General features: G+C 33.2%; 1 protein-coding gene across 1 annotated transcript in view; it reads left to right on the top strand.

Annotated features, from left to right (window-relative positions):
* LRP1B (LDL receptor related protein 1B) overlaps positions 1 to 17,119 on the top strand; it is a 1,722,250-nt gene that overhangs the window by 1,040,459 nt on the left and 664,672 nt on the right. The window contains exons 12-14 of the mRNA XM_054699700.1: positions 2,853 to 3,033; positions 9,531 to 9,750; positions 11,625 to 11,814. Of these exons, the coding sequence (XP_054555675.1) occupies positions 2,853 to 3,033; positions 9,531 to 9,750; positions 11,625 to 11,814 (591 nt within the window). The remainder of the gene's footprint in view (positions 1 to 2,852; positions 3,034 to 9,530; positions 9,751 to 11,624; positions 11,815 to 17,119) is intronic.

The following is a 17,119-nucleotide window of genomic DNA, read 5'->3' as shown; positions in this document are numbered from 1 at the left end:
GGAGCACCCCAGTTCCTCCACAACCTTTCCCCTCTTTGAAGGGAGTATTCCTCCATACAACCTCTGCTTCTCTCTCTCCTGGGCTGCTTAATGAGCTGAGCACCCTGTCACTAGTGTCCCCTGCTCCAGAACACAGCCCGCATGTTCCTCTCTCCACCCACCTCCTGTTCAATGTAACATAAATCCCCTCCATGTCAATCCGGTAGAAGTATCTTGACTGGACACAGGGATAGTCAGTACCACTCCCACTTGAGAGACTAACTGTCTGAACAGTGTTCTTCTGGCTCAGGGCTCCAAGAGCTGCAGCCCATGGGAACCAGGCCGAAGAGCTGACTTTACCAGCTGTCAGGTCTGCTCCCACTGGCATGGTCTGCTCCACTGCTCTTAAGGCTCTACCTGGTCCAGGTTACTCCCAACTCCCTCCCATTGGCCTTCTGGGGTCTATTGGGGCCTGCTATGATGGGCCTGCTTCCATTCGTGTCCCTGGGCTTGCTGAAGTTTGTTAAGAACTAGCTTGATGAAAATTGCTTCCAGGATACTCCCAGAGCACATTGAATTCTGTGGGATTTACTACTGTATATATATATATATATATATATATATATATATATATATATACACACACACACACACACACTGCATATATTTCTAGTTGATATCATTCACTCATCAAAATGCAAGGTAATATTATTGAATAATCATTTTAGAAGAGAACAACAAAAAGTATATCCCTATCATGTAGCACCTATGAGGAACAAGTCAGAATATATATAACATTAGCATTTTTTAATCTTGACAAAGATTAAATTACTAAGAAGTTTGTATTCCAGGCAGTATATTGTGTTTTAAATTCAGTAGTTAATTTACCATTTGTTATTCTCCTTTGGAGCAGATGCTGTTATTATCTTATTTTAGGTGAAAAAAATTAGCATCAGAGTGACTGAATTGCTTGCCTAAGTGTCAGAAACAAAATTTCAATCCAGTATTACAACTGCTTTATATGAAAAACAAACAAACAAAACAAAACAATTCAAGACAGATGTCAAAAGGAAAAATTTAAAAACTAAGAGGGTTATTGAACAAGTGAGTTTTCATGGTGGAGCAGATTTGACATGTAATACTTTTTTTGAAAACCAAAAGAAAAGATAAGTAAGCCACAGACAATGATAAATAAATTGGTCTAAACAGTTACTCTCTTCCCATTATGTCAGAACAGGAAAGTGCTCAGTAAAATTAAGTGTCAATAAAGTAAAGATAAAATTAAACTTTTTTCTAGGCATAGGCACAATTAACCTGTGAAAATTACTCATATTGGATGGTAATGAAGCAAATAGCTTAGTGAAATTGAGAACAGATCTGATTCACTATAATGAGATTTTCAGTTAGATCAGATCACATGATATATTAGTCATCCTGAGTTGGGGCACATACTGATAAGCAAAAAGAGTCACGAAATGAAGTTATAGTCTTCCCCAGAACTTGAAGGACCATGGTTAAAGAATCTAATAAATAGTATATATTTATTATTTGGTATATCTACACATAATGATTTCCCCCTAGCGTGAGAACACACAACTCTGTCTCTAAAGGACTAATCCCTTTTCTTTGTCCAGTAAGTTCCATTACTCTACCTTATACATGGGAGAAAAACCAAACCAGACCAAACAAAAACAGAGGGTTCCCTGGTTTGGAAAGAAGGGGAGGGATTCACAGTAATTCTCATGCAGTAGAGGACTGGAATTATCTAGATGATGTGAACAGTTTGGAGGGTAGTTTACAAAATGTGAGAAGTGAGGACAGGAAACTGCAGAAACATCATAGAAACAATGAAGTTTTAAAGATCTTTAAATTGGAAGTCATAGGACTTGAATTTTCATCCTGAATTACTTCTTGTGTGATGATCAACCATTCAACTTCACATAACTTTTTTAACAAAATTTTATTAATTTACAAAACTCCATAAATTTTGAGGGTATATCTTCACTTCTATGTGTGCAAGGCCTCACTCTCCTGCCACCCAAGTTCTAGTGTCATTCCCATTACACTCTCCCCTTCCCTTCCAGCCTTCTCTGCTTCCCCACTGGTGACCCCTGCATTTTTCTTAGATTCTAAGAGATATTGTTGTGGTGATTTCTTAGTTTACTTTGGTTATTTATATTCCATGTGTGAGAGAAACTGATAAGTGTCTCTGACTATCTGATTTATTTCTAAGTCTTTATTTTATAGAAGTTTTCTCTTCTGAATAGGATTTGAATTAAGTGAACTTGTAATATTTTATATTTAAAATATTCCTTTGTATTACCACTGATTGCATCTTAGAAAAGCTGAAATAGCATCCATTGGAAATGATTATAGAATATAATGAAATATTTCAGTGTTGCTTTGGATTCACTGTCCATGCATTCCATGACAAAAGCTTGGTTTGGGGTTTCAAATGTATGTTTCCGCCATACCTGTTCACCTCTTGGTGAGAGGACATTCATTTTACTTCCACTACTGGGATATCTTACAAGTTTACTTTTTGAATATTACTTTTGAATTTTTATTCTGAAGTGTCTGTATAACTGTATTTTTGATCTGAGAAATTTATTTCATCCTTTCATCCTTATCATTTATATCTTCTTGTTTTTCTACTGATCACAGTTTCAATTAAAATATATATTGAGAGTGAGCCATCATTCACATAAAATGGCATTCAAAATAAAATTGAAAATATTCTGTTATGATATTTGCAAAAATCACATTACAGAAAATCATGGATCAGAATTAATTCATTTTTGATTAAATTTATTAACTGTAACATAAGTAATAGATACTATCATAAATGGGTTTCTTGGTTTTGCTTTTTACAGATCTGGATAATGTGGAAGGCATTGCTGTGGACTGGATTGGAAATAACCTTTATTGGACAAATGATGGTCATAGGAAAACCATTAATGTGGCCAGGCTGGAAAAGGCTTCTCAGAGTCGAAAGACTCTGTTAGAGGGAGAAATGTCCCATCCCAGAGGAATTGTGGTGGATCCTGTTAATGGGTATGCAATATTTGATCATCTTTTAATATGGAAATGAGTATTAAATGAAACAGATTTTTAAGCATATTTAGTAGTAGTAAGCTTTAAGTCCATATGTAATGTGAATTTACAAATAGTGTGGTTGTGTTATTCATTTAATGATTTCCTCTTCTAGAGAGAATGTGCTAAATACATATGCCAAAGTACGTTAAGTTGAAATAAATAAAATTTTGTATAAATGTTACATTTATTAGATTATTCAATAAGCACCATAATTCTCCATTTTAGGCAGACTGACACTAAGATAGTTTAATTGGAGAATTATTCAACTTAATTTCTAAAAGATGAATTCCAATGTATTCAAAAAGTAACCAAGTTATGTTTTAGTGTGTGTGAATTTATTGTGGACCAGGTGTTTGTTAAATAGTTTACTAAGCTGCTACTCAATAATCCTCAGAATAATCCTTTAAATTAGTTTCAGTTAACCTTGTTTCACAAAGAAGAAACTGGTGAGTGATCTACAAGAGATCATTCATTTAGTAAGCCATTGGGTAGATAGTTAAGCCCAAACTGCCTGTCTCCAAGTCTTTATCCATAGTGACTATATTCTACTACCTTTTACTAGTCTAGATTGGTAGCTAAATAATTATAGACATAAACATAATTTCCATTTGGGGCATCATCTTACTGCATGTGCTGCTTGATTTAGTAAGTGATATTTTGTGCATCTTAGGGATATTTTTCCTTTGATTTTTATTCAGAGCTATTACCTGAGCATAATATTGTGCATATAGAAATGTCAAAGAAATGCAAAAATCCATACAAAATTGGAGAATTTAAAGAATGGATGACTTATTTTATATGTACAATGTTGTATTTTTTTTTTTCATTCTCTTTGGCTTTTACTTCACTGTTTCCAAATAGCATGGCAAAATGAATATTCTTTATACTTTACTGCACACAAACAAAATGCACTTAATTAAATAGCTGACATGTGACTCTCTTATAAACTGAAACCACCAAAGTGCAGTTCCAAGAATTGTTTATGTTGAGACTAGCTCCAAATACAAATCAGCGTATTTCTTCATTGGCTGATACCTAAGCAGAGGATGAACTATTTGTATGTGTTTTTGTAGAATTATAAAATAATTTCAGTGAATTTATGTGTGAATTTTATAATTGTCTGTTCTTTCCCTGCATATTTAAATCAAGTCATCTATCTGACCTTTAAACCAAGGCAATCTTAATTTTAAGATAAATTATTCTACAATGTCTAAATATACTTGAACACAAAGTTTCAAATATTCCTTAATAGAAACATCTTTATTCTTAGTATTCTATTAGAGAAAAATAGTGTCCAAAAGAATTAAAGGATCTGTATGGTGCTCAGGGAGATGTCATAAATGTGGAAGTCATAGATACTTAATTTGAAAGGAAATGTTAAGGTCTTTAATTCCATCTCTCTCATTAGTCCTGTTCTTTTCAACACTTCCTTAATTGGTAGACATCTAACATAGATTTGAAACCTATAACATCTATGTAGATCATAGTTTTGGGTAATGAATCTGCTAGATGTGACATGTTTTTTCCTTTGTATTTAGGCAATATCTATATCCATGTAGTGTCAGACTATCAATTTTTCTTCTATTGACCTCTGGTGCTACAAAGAATGAACTTTTCTTCAGACAGATTTTCAAATAGAATTCTGTATCAATATGAAAAACACATATGTTTGTGTGTATAGTGTGTATGTATACATGCATGTGTGTATATATTTTTTCCTAAGATTGTATAATATTCCCAGATCTCTGCATAAGGTATAGAGTGATTAACAACACAAGTATAGAAAGCATCTTGTGTTATCGGCAGAATGGGGTGTGGAGATACAGTAGAACAAATAAGTACCAAATTAGCATCTAATATAATTTCTGCAATCCAGGGTGATGAAGAAAAACAAACAGGTTGACATGATGGATAACAAGCAGAACCTTATTTAAATAGTTTAATGAGAGGCCTGGTTAAGGGGACCTCATTTAAGCCGAGACTTAATTGCATGGCAGGAACCAGTCATGGAGAGCGAGGGAAAGAGTATTTCAGGTCAAGGAAATGGTAAGATCATTTGAAGATCTTAAGTTGGACAAAAGCTTTAATGTCAGATTAACTGAAATAAAGACATGTGCCTATAGTTTTGAGGGCAAGGGTGAGAGTGACTGAAGATGCAATTGGAAAAACAAGCAGGCCCTCGACCATCTTGTGAGGACTTGTACTTTGTCTTCAGTGCAAGGATAACATAGAGAAGTAATGTAGTCAGATGTAGTGATATATTAAAAAATAACTTATGCTACATCTTTGAATAGGTTAGAAAACAAAAAAAAATTGAGGTGAAACCATATGAATTTAGCTGTTGAAATAATTCTTAAAAAATTAGTTTATCATAAAAAAAGAGGCTACTTTGGAAAACTCCATTTAAGGTAGCATAACTATAATTATAATCTTCTAACTATGAACAAATAATTTTCAGGAAAAAACACTGATTTTTTTTTTTTTTTTTTTTAGAGAGGCATGTTTTTATTTTATTTATTTATTTGTTTGTTTGTTTGTTTTTTGTTTATACATGCACTGGGTACAGTCAGAAGCACGGGAGGGTGAGAGAATTCACCAGAGCCAGAGCGGGGAGCTGAGCAGGCAGAAGGACCGAAGTACACTGCTGAGGGGAGCAGTGGGCTGCAGGAGAGGTCTGCGCGCCATGTGGGACCCTCCTCTGGTGGCCGGGGAGCAGCCGGGGATGGAACAGCGCCGCAGAGGCCGCAGGCAGCTTCGCAACCCAGCGCTCAACCGCTGCGCCACTGGGGAGGCCCAAAACACTGATTTTTTTTTACAATATAACAGTATGGTAGAAAACCATAATGCCCATTTGCAGCTGTTACAGGAGAGAATCACATAATAGTCTGTTGACAAAAATTTCTCACTTCAGAGATATGATGTATCAAAAGCATCATAACTATTACAGAATTAGTGAAGAATTTATTATTACTTTATTAAAACAGTATTACTGTATAGTTCAACATAAATCATTAAGGTAATAATTATCCTTGAGACATTTATAATCCACTGTGATTGTTATCACACGCACACACACACACACACACACACAATTATCTATAAAACAAAATAGCTCTTCAGAAATTCACTGAGGTTTTTGAATCAGAATTAAGGTAGAGAGGAATAGGATTTCTAGTAGAATAGTTTTTTCCCATGGGCTTGTGGTGTGAAGTCACAAGGTTAGTCATTGTATTCTGCACTGTGAAGGGACATAAAGGAAAATATAGCTAATTGCTTAGTGGCAGGAAATTTAGGCTATAGCAGAGGGTATGTGAAGAATGTGGATAATGAAATAACAACTATGCAAAATACTTCAATGTTAAATGAAATGTTGGGATTAATTTTGTTAATGCCAGAGTAATTGTTAGGTTCTGAGGGTAAAATTCTCATTTTTCAATTCAAGATTTGTGAAGAAAATTGTAGCAATATGAAACCGATATGAGAAACAACTTGGTAGGATTTTCCTTTGAATAAGGATGAAAGGTAGATGGTAGCATTTGTATTAGGGTTAGAAAAGTGGCGATTGAAACAGGAGAGACAAAGAATAGCACTGGCAATCCTCACCAATTGCTGAAATGAGGTTAAAGCTGAAGAAGGAATTGATTATGATACACTGTTCCTTAAACTTATAGCCACAAATGCACTCACAACTTAACCAGTAATTTCACATTTATATTCATAACATAGAAACCTATGTGGGGCCTCCCCGGTGGCGCAGCGGTTGAGCGCTGGGTTGCGAAGCTGCCCACAGCCTCTGCAATGACAGTTCGATCCCCGGCTGCTTCCCGGCCACCAGAGGAGGGTCCCACATGGCGCGCAGACCTCTCCTGCCGCCCGCTGCTCCCCTCAGCAGTACACTTTGGTCCTTCTGCCTGCTCTGCTCCCCGTCTGGCTCTGGTGAATTCTCTCACCCTCCCGCGCTTCTGACTGTACCCAGTGCATGTATAAAAAACAAACAAACAAATAAATAAATAAATAAAACATGCCTACAAAAAAAAAAAAAAAAAAGATTTAGAAACCTACGTGTTTAGACCTGGCACCTCAAAATATTTGTTTTCCTTTTTTGTTGTTGCCTTTTTTTTAGATTGATTTATGCATGCAAGAACTGGGGTATAGGCTAGAGGAGTGGGGGTGAGAGGATTCAACAGAGACAGAGTGGGGAACGGAACAGGCAGATCTACTGAAATGCACTGTTGAGGGGAGCAGCCGGAGAGAAAGGAGAGGTCTGCTGCACCATTGAAGTTGTTCTGTAATTTTGAAATAGGCCTTGAAAAATAGGAGTTTAATTTATCATTATATTAACAGAAGGGCTGCTTAACCTAATTCTATTTGATAGTTACCCTAAGTCTCATGTATGAAAAGATTTATATTAGTTCCTGCTCATTTCCTATTCTGTGTTTAGGGATCATCATATTTTATATAGAGTATAAAACTTGTACAATATAACTTAATGACAGTGAAGTGGGTAATGATGAGCACATGTCTATTTTCTGTCCTATTGAGATCACTTATTTTAAAGTATGTATTATTTTGTTTTTCTATTTTGAGTGAAAGTAATCTTAGGTGACAGATTATATCACAAACAATTCTCTCTTCAAATAGCAAAACAGTATCAAATATGTTTAGAATATTTAATGCTATCCCATGTGCATATGTGTTTGTGTGTGTGTCTGTTTGGTGCTGGTGTACTTGTTTGTGTGGTTTGGATGAGTCACAGAAAAAAAAATGAATGTTATAATGAACAAGAGAATAGCTAAGGGAAAAGATAATTGTGATTTTAACAAGTTATAATTAGTAGCAGAATAAAACTGTGCTGATTAACAGTATTAAGATTTCAGGAAAGTATCAATAGAGATGTAAAATTAAATAATTTCCCTTTCAAATAGTAGATTTATATAGCATAAGTCAAGGAGTGATACCTAATTAATCTAGGTTTGGAACAAATGAAATGACTTCTGTTTGTTCCTAATTTGTCTCAAAAATAAAACCACTTGGATAACATGTAGAATGCAACCTAAGCATTTCACCATGTATAGTTCTAAGATTATATTTTGACTTCATACATTTCACCAATATTTTTCCTCAGGTCTAAATAAGCATAGTGACTTCATTGTGGACTGTTCAGAGACCATAAAAAATGCTTAAGTAACATGAAATTCCAGATGGTGTGTTGCATCCTCATTTTTCCCAGCATACCATTTCAATCACAGTAGGATTTTTAGTCATGGATAGAGATTTTTCCCCAATTACTTCAACTTCTTTAGGGTCCACAAAATGTGATAGGCAGGGGATCTAATGAGAACGTTTTAGTGTCAAGAGTGTAGAAAATCTTTATAGCTTTATATAAAGTTGTATATCAGGTGACTGATTTAAAACCTACACTTTAATTAATAACTCAGGAACTTTCACATGACCCTAAAACAACACATGTGAAGGGGTTTAACCTTACTCATGAGGGGATTGGAGCATTAGCTCAAGGCCCCTCTCCCACTGTTATAGCTTACACAAAAGATTTGTTTTTAAAGGCAGACACCTTTGTTTGAGATAGAAATTAAAGCTCAAAATCTCAAGGTCAGTCAGCCTGCTGTTATTAAACTCATGTGCAGCTAAATCATCTTCTGTGGATTTTGGGGGTAATAATAAGCAGCGATAAAGCATAGATAATTTGCATCAGCAAGACAAATTAGACCTGACCAAACAAAACCAGTATGACAGTGCCCTTTAGAACAAAGGCAATCCAATTGCCTGTCTTAAAAATAATAATTCAACAGAGATTAAATAAAGTCTGGAGTAGATCATTAACTGTGCCATGAGTTCTCATGTCACTCAATCTGCTTTTTAATCACATAATTGATTATATGTTTTATGAAGAGGATAATATTTAAATATATTTAGTTATAGCTCAAAAAATAATTTCCCAGACTTGGTATCAATGCCAAAGAAAATTGGTATTTGACACTTAATTTTAGGTTAATTAATGAATGAGGCCAATAAGTGTGATATTACTGGGAGGGGTTTTCTGTAATGTGTTTAGATGGACTAGACAATATTGCAATATGCATAATGACTCTATTTACTGAGATCAGTTTCTACCCGAAGATATGATGCTATAGAAATGAAACAGGAAAGTGTCAGGCAAAGTCATTTAATGTTTGTATTTTGGATGATATGTATTATGACAAATATAAGAGATTTAAGTGGGTGAAATGTAAGTGTTCTCCAAAACAGAGAAGTCATTACTTTCCTTAGTACTTCTCAGCATTTGTGACATATTCATTCCTTTTGACAAATACTCATTTAAGGTGCAAAAATAAGAATGTTCTCAAATATTACGGAGTTTCCAAATCTGAAGCAGTGTCTCTCTCTACATGGCTGGTTGAAGTAACATGTGTACACTCTTGTTTGAAATGTCTTAGCTGGATGTACTGGACAGACTGGGAAGAAGATGAAATAGATGACAGCGTGGGAAGGATTGAAAAGGCCTGGATGGATGGCTTCAATCGGCAGATATTTGTGACTTCAAAGATGCTGTGGCCAAATGGTTTAACTCTGGACTTTCACACTAACACATTATACTGGTGTGATGCCTATTATGATCATATTGAAAAAGTGTTTTTGAATGGAACTCACAGGAAGGTAAAAGATAAATACTGCTGTTTTTAACCCACTGGCTTCTTCTTTCAAAAAACCTTGTTGTGTTATGTTAAAAATACTTTCAAGTTTATTTTTACCCCTCTGAGGTGGCTGCCAGTAGTCCCAGTAGGGTGGCTAAAGGAGGCTGAGCGTTAAGTAGTGCAGCTGGCTTTGCCTCCAGGAGACCAGGCCCAGCTCGCTGTGGTATGCCAGGATTTGTGGGATTTTTAAAAGAAACTCTCAGGATATCAGAGCTGTTTTACAATGCAGTTTTTCTACATTATTGATGAGTTTGGTATGACCAAGCAACCCAACTCTATTTAAATATCGCTAATATTTGCAGCTGAAATTTAACCTATCTATTATGAAAGTATAATTATAATGCATTTATCTAAAGAACATAATGACCTTGGAACTGAACTTTAAGCCTATTAGTATGAATAGTTACCAGCTCCCTCTTGCCTCTTTTGGTGGAATAATTGCAAAATGATTTTGACATTCTTGAACAAAACTGAGAATTCAGTTGACTGGGTGACATAGGCAATGTTGACAAAATATCACGTTTGTAATCAATCTTATATTTATCTAAGCACATAACTTTATGAACTGACTTCAACTGTTAGTTCAATAATAGAATATGGGATATTAGAAATTACCAAAATATTTCCTTTGGCACTCCATTTATTTTTTTGGGGAAAGCAGACTGTACAATTGAAGAAATCTATTTATTATAGTTGTTTGGGAAATAATAACAGAGTAATCACTTAAGATAATTTTAATCTTTAACTTTAATTTTAATCTTTGACTTTAAAAGTGCTTAACATTTTTTTCCCCAAAGAATTAATATTTGTTAGCTTTTTACCTTATGTTGCATATTTACAGATGCTAAATAAATATTTGCAATTCCTTTAAAGATGTTGTTATATACAAAAGATAAATTAACATTCCAGTAGCCAGCATAATTTATCCTGATTGGAGGTAAGGCATTAAAAATAAAACTGCCTCAATTATTAATGTGTGATAATTTAGAATAAAGAATTCAAATAAAAAGTATAAAATGCTAATTTCTAAATTTACATTATTTGGATATATCCTCTGTTATCTGATGGAGGCAATATTATATTTTTCATCTTTTATACAATATCAATTTATAAATGTGAAAAAGCATCATTGTTGTTGTAGGTATTCTTTCTTCTCCTACACCCTTTATGTAAAATAGTACTTATCACATAATCACTTTACTTAAACAACAGAATACAACTCAAATGAATAGAATTGATAATGAAAATTGAATGTAGCCAGTGAGCTTTAAAAAAAATCTATTTACACAAATAAAGGTTTCTTTGTTCAAAATTAAAATATTTCCTTCTCCCTGTCATTTAGATTTCTTCCACTTGCATTGGTGTGAAAATATTGGGAGGACCCCTTTCATTAGCAATCTAATTATGCTATATTTTATCCCTTGTTTATTAGATGGATAACATTGTGATATATATAATATGACACAAATTATCAGGTGATCGGTCTTTATCTCAGGACATGATACTGCACTATCACTTAAAAAAAAAGAGATAAGGATGAGTGTCAGGCAAAGTTATTTAAATGTTTGAATTTTTGACCATATTTATAATGCCATATCTGAAAGAATTTAAATGAGTGAAAGGTGAATAATCTCCTTCCAACAGCATGGCCTAAAAACAGGAAAATATGCTCACATTGTGAAATCCATTTTTCAAATATACTCAAAGAAAATATGAGTTAAGACATTTGTTAGATTATTATCTGTTCTGCTTATTTGAATATCATTTTCTTTAAATGTTTGGTTATGGTTTTAAAAGGTCAGTTCTGATTTTTCACAATGTGTTTATATTTTACAGATTGTTTACAGTGGGAAAGAATTGAACCATCCTTTTGGACTGTCGCATCATGGAAATTATGTGTTCTGGACTGATTATATGAATGGTTCCATTTTTCAACTAGATTTGATAACGAGTGAAGTGACTTTACTGCGACGTGAAAGACCACCCCTGTTTGGGCTTCAGATTTATGATCCACGGAAGCAACAAGGTATTAAAAACCAAATAAAATTCTGAATTTCACATACAATAATACTTTACAATAGTTGCAAAAGACTTTATTTTGACATTGTTGCCCATGTTTTATGATAAAGGTGTCTAATCACTCCTAAGTCAATCAAATCTCAGGCTTTGTTTCTGTCAAATATATTGTTTATGTTCAAAATAGTTTGAGGGAGTAACTTTGGGAATTCTATTTGAGTGAAGTTCAAGGTTTTCTCAAAATAATCCCTTCATATGTTATCTTTACTGAAGAAAACAGCTAGTTATTTAAAGTTTTAAAAAATACTCTTAATATTTCAAAAAGTGAGCTTTGTGAGCAGTGGCAAAAACTTTAGTGGGATAGGAATATTATGAAAAATGATTAAAACATATATTATGCAAGGAAGATGGTATTTTTTAAAAGGTGTCTTAGTATTTTTATCTGATTAGTTTGATGCATGCTTAAAGAACACATAATTTTTTTTAATTTTATTTCATTTACAAAATTTATTTATTTATGTATACAAGAGCTGGGGTACAGGCCAGAGATGTGGGGGTGAGAAGATTCACCAGAGACAGAGCAGGGACCGGAACAGGCAGACTGACTGAAGCACACTGCTGAGGAGAGCAGCGGGCGAGACAGGAGAGGTCTGCTACTCCATGTGGGTTGCTCCCTGGCCGGCTGGCGATTGAACTTGTACTGCAGAGACTTCAGATTGCTTCATAGTGTGGTACTTAATCCTTTGCAACACCAGGGAGGCCCCCAACACTTAATTATTTTAGATGATATAAAAGTGCAAGAACATATCATAATAGGTGTGTCTTACTAAGATCAGTTATTTAGACTTTATCCACATGAATTACTAATCAGTATTGGCCATCTGCACATAATATGGACTAAGATATTAAATAATGAAAGCAGTTTAGTAAATTATGGGTCAGTTTTTTTGTTATGAATCTAAATACCCACTGTTCCTTTTATATGCACACATCACTGTAAAAATTTAATAAGCATACATTTTAATAAATTTAGAATGAAAAAATATGTCAAGAGTTTCCATTGCATAAGTGTCAATAGGATGCTATTTGGCAATAAGAGTTTTTATTAAAGTTATTTCAGTTAAATCAGCTATATTAAAAGCAAACTATCTCACTGCTTTATATATTTTTTCTACTGTATTAAAATGGTTTCTTAGAGATATAGATAGCCATGGGATAAAAAATAATGAAAGATTATAAAGTGAGAAATGTTATTAGCTAATAAAAGGTAAACATATTTAAAAAGAATAAAAATGAAACTATGTGTTGTAAATTATAACTAAGTTATAGTTGTAGAAAAGAAATGAAGAATAGAGTCAGCTGTCTGCATAGATCAAATAGTGATATTTTGTGCTACATTCACAAAATATTCTCTACTACCCCCTTTGTTTATTGTTTACATTGAACTTGGGGCAAGAATATAAATGGGAACAATCCTTGCCATCTTCCAAAAGTGCTTTTTTAAAGGATTATTCCCGCTGTTTTCACCATCATTAGATTTCTAGGCTTTATCACATAATCAGCATAATATTATATTTCCCATAGCCAAAGTCCATGACATTTCAGTCTTTATTATCTTTAAATTCCAGTTGCTTTAGAGAGAAACACTATGAGAAGCAACATGTGGGATGAAAAATTCTCTGGTTTACTGTAAAGTGAACTTGGGCCTAAACCTGGGTCCTAACACTTTCTCCTTTTGAAACGTTGGACACATTGTGAAAGTTTTTACAAAAATAAATCCCTTTGACATAAAATTCCTGTGAGGTGTAAATAACTATTATATAAGAGTAATGACACAGTGCCCAGCGTACATTTTTTAATTTATTTGCTTTTACCATTTCTCAATCAGAACACATATTTTTTAAGTTTCCTCCCATACAAACATTTAAAAAAATATTCCAATGAATAATGTGTCACAATAAAATATAACAAAGTAAAAAGCCTCTGATAGGACTATGAGGAATGTAATCCTATATTCATGGTGGTGTATCGAGTATTCAAGATATTAACCTTATCATACAACATACAACTGTGCATTGTAATCCTTTGGGTAGACGATATTCTTTTTTTTAAGATTTATTTATTTATCCATACAAGAACTGGGGTACTGGCCAGAGGTGCCAGGGGGTGAGAGGATTCACCAGAGGCAGAGTAGGAAACAGAACAGGTAGATTGACTGAAATGCCCTGCTGAGGGGAGCAGTGGGCAAGACAGGAGAGGTCTGTTGCGCCATGTGTGTTGCTCCCTGACTGGCTGGGAATTGAACTCATGCTTCAGTGGCTTTGGATAGCTCCATAGGTTGTGTCTTAACCCTTGTGCCAACAGGGAGGCCTGACAATATTCTTATGATAATTTTTTTAAGTGAGGTATTGTTTTTATTGAGGCATATGAAACTGTATACAATTCAGAAGTATAGGTTCACACCTTATCAGATGTATGTTACCAAGCCATGCCACCACCAAGACACCCATAATCCTTCAGCAGAGTCCATTAAATAAATTTAAAAGATAAAATAGAAAAAGTCATGATTATGAATCATCCCATACAACAATTGCTATAGGAAATATTATGTTAATTCTTACTCAGATGACATTTGAATAAATTGATTTATTTCTTATTAACTTGGGTGAAAAATCAGTTAGTTTGTACTAGGTGCCCAGTCTTCATGTAACTAAGGTTTGCTTGGTACTTACCTGGAACCTGTGAACAGAAAATACAATATGGAAAAAAACCCTGATGCACACTTTATTCATTCATTCAGCAGACACTGAAATTGGTTAACCTACTATATTTATCCAAGTAGCTGAATTATAAATTACAACATAATCACATATTCAAAGGTAAGATATTTTATCTTACCGTGTTATAATTTTCTCTCAGTGATGCTCCTCTTTGCATTTTTGAACATGAGATATTAATAAATATGAACACACATGTAATTAGTGGCTCATAAACTTTGATTGTATATTGTCTTGCTGTTTTTGTAAGGGTAAAATAGTTGTAATTGAATAGAAAACCAAATTTCTGAATAGTATGTATTACTATTTCTTCATAGAATGAAATAATCTAACATAGCCCTGTTTATATATATACATATATAAATAGATAATAGTGTGCACACACTTATATAAGTAGCTTCAGAGCAATTCACATATATACATAATATTCAATGAGCATTTTCTCTCTAAATGGGTGAACATAAAACTATTTTATTCTCAGACTGGTCAACATCATTCAAAGATGATTTTTTGGTAATTATCTTGGATAATAAACATAATCACTATGACTTCATCTCCCACCCTTCTAGTCTTTATCTGATATTTAGAATGAATTTGAAGTCTAATTTATCTTCTAAACTTTAAAACATATTATCCCTCCATCAAGTAGAAAATAAAAATTCTCATAGGTGTATTGTTTCAGAGACTTCTATGCATGTGCACAGAGACTTCTAGCTTCACATAAGATAAGTCGCTAGTCCAGAAAGTATGTACAAACGGGGACATGTTACATCCACCAATTTGAAGAGAATTCAGATTAAAAAAAAATGGTATCCCTGTGTGCTGATTGTGTATATATTCTATGTTTTAGATATGAAAACCATTTTATTAACAAAAATTTACTGAAACATAGAAAAATTGATATATTAATACAAACTTGTGAACTGTTTTCATATATCACTTGTGTATTTATTACTGTCATGAAATCTATCTTGAAATGTAATATGGGAATATGTTTTCACTACATACAAGTGAGAAAAGCCCCTTTTTCTTGTTAAAAAGACATATCTATCCATGTATATATACTTTCTATCTAAACTCCCAGATGATGGTTTTGTCATTCAAATTCTTTTTATTTTATTCATTCCCTAATCAACTAATATTTGTCAACTATTCTATGCCAGATACTATATGTTGCAGAATAATTTTACTTTTCCAAAACAAGAGATTGGGGGAAAAAAGGCAGTTTCAGCCCTAAACAGACCATTCTCTTGAACTTGATTTTGAAAGTGACTCCTTATTTGTTCCTCTTGCTTATCTGCTTTTTCTAAAATTATCTGCATCCAAAGTAATTTAATCTAGTATAATTTTTGTCATTTCCAGTATGTTAATTTCCCCTAGTATGTTGACCTCATCAATACTCTGTATTATAGGAGAAAGTTAAAGTACAAGTACAGGAATTTTAGATTAAGAAAAATTCTTGTTTCTAGTTATTTAAAAACAATAATGGGGATTATAGTGATCTTTATTATCTAAAAATAAATGAATAATCCTTATTCTAAATTCTTAATTTTACTGTTATTTCTTATACCTACATATTTAAATAGTCATTTAAAAAAATAGATCTTTAGTAGTGCAACCTGTAAAAGATATAATACATACATTATAAGCTTATGATACAAAATGAATTAATTAAATATAATTAGAAAATATAAATTAGAAAATAGCTCTAGAATGGATTCATTAAGGATTTTCAATAATAGCTATTTTAACTTTTATTGCCATTTACATATGATTTATTAATACTCACTTTGTTATCACATATTTATGTTTTCAAGAGGATATTTTTATATGAAAAATTTTGCAAACCACCAGAATTTCAGTAAAGACTCTCATGAGAGCTCTTTTGGAAATTCAAGAAATATATTCAAATATATAATATTCCATTATGAAATTGCTAATTTAAATGAGTAATTTTAAATTGCTATATTAAGAAAATCTCAGCAATTTTGATGACAGATATGTACTGTTCAGTTTAATTTAGAGTTCATATGTCAACTGTAACAGGAAAATGTCAATAACTCTTTTAAATTATTATATTCAAAGAAAGGGAACATAAAAATAATGGTAATTTATGTCTTGTTATTAAATTTCCTATTCTCACTGAGAAATGCTGTTGAATTAAAGGCTATCATATTTAGCGTATATTTTTAATATGAAAATATGTCCTGAAATGTTTCAGTATTTTCTATTTCTTACTCCATTAAATTCATCATATCATTCTCAGAATATTTTAAATTCAAATTTTGTAGACTCTGAATGTAACTAAACTGTTGAATATACTAATTTTTTATATTTAAGTAACTTGGTGTACAACACTACATGATATGTAGTATAAGATCATGCACTTCAGGTGACCTTCATCACACCATACCCACCATGAAGGTGCTGAAAGTCACCCATCATCATCCAATGTGCTCCCCCCATTCCTTTTCTTTCCTCTCCCCACTGGTAGCTTCACTTCTACAGTCAGATTTGTAGGATTTGTTTTTGCTTTGG

This window comes from Talpa occidentalis, unplaced genomic scaffold (assembly GCF_014898055.3).
Source record: "Talpa occidentalis isolate TD23 unplaced genomic scaffold, MPIMG_talOcc4v2.1 talOcc4.3, whole genome shotgun sequence".
NCBI lineage: Eukaryota > Metazoa > Chordata > Mammalia > Eulipotyphla > Talpidae > Talpa > Talpa occidentalis.
Note: the sequence above shows the minus strand (reverse complement) of the source record. Positions and strands in the feature narration are given on the sequence as shown.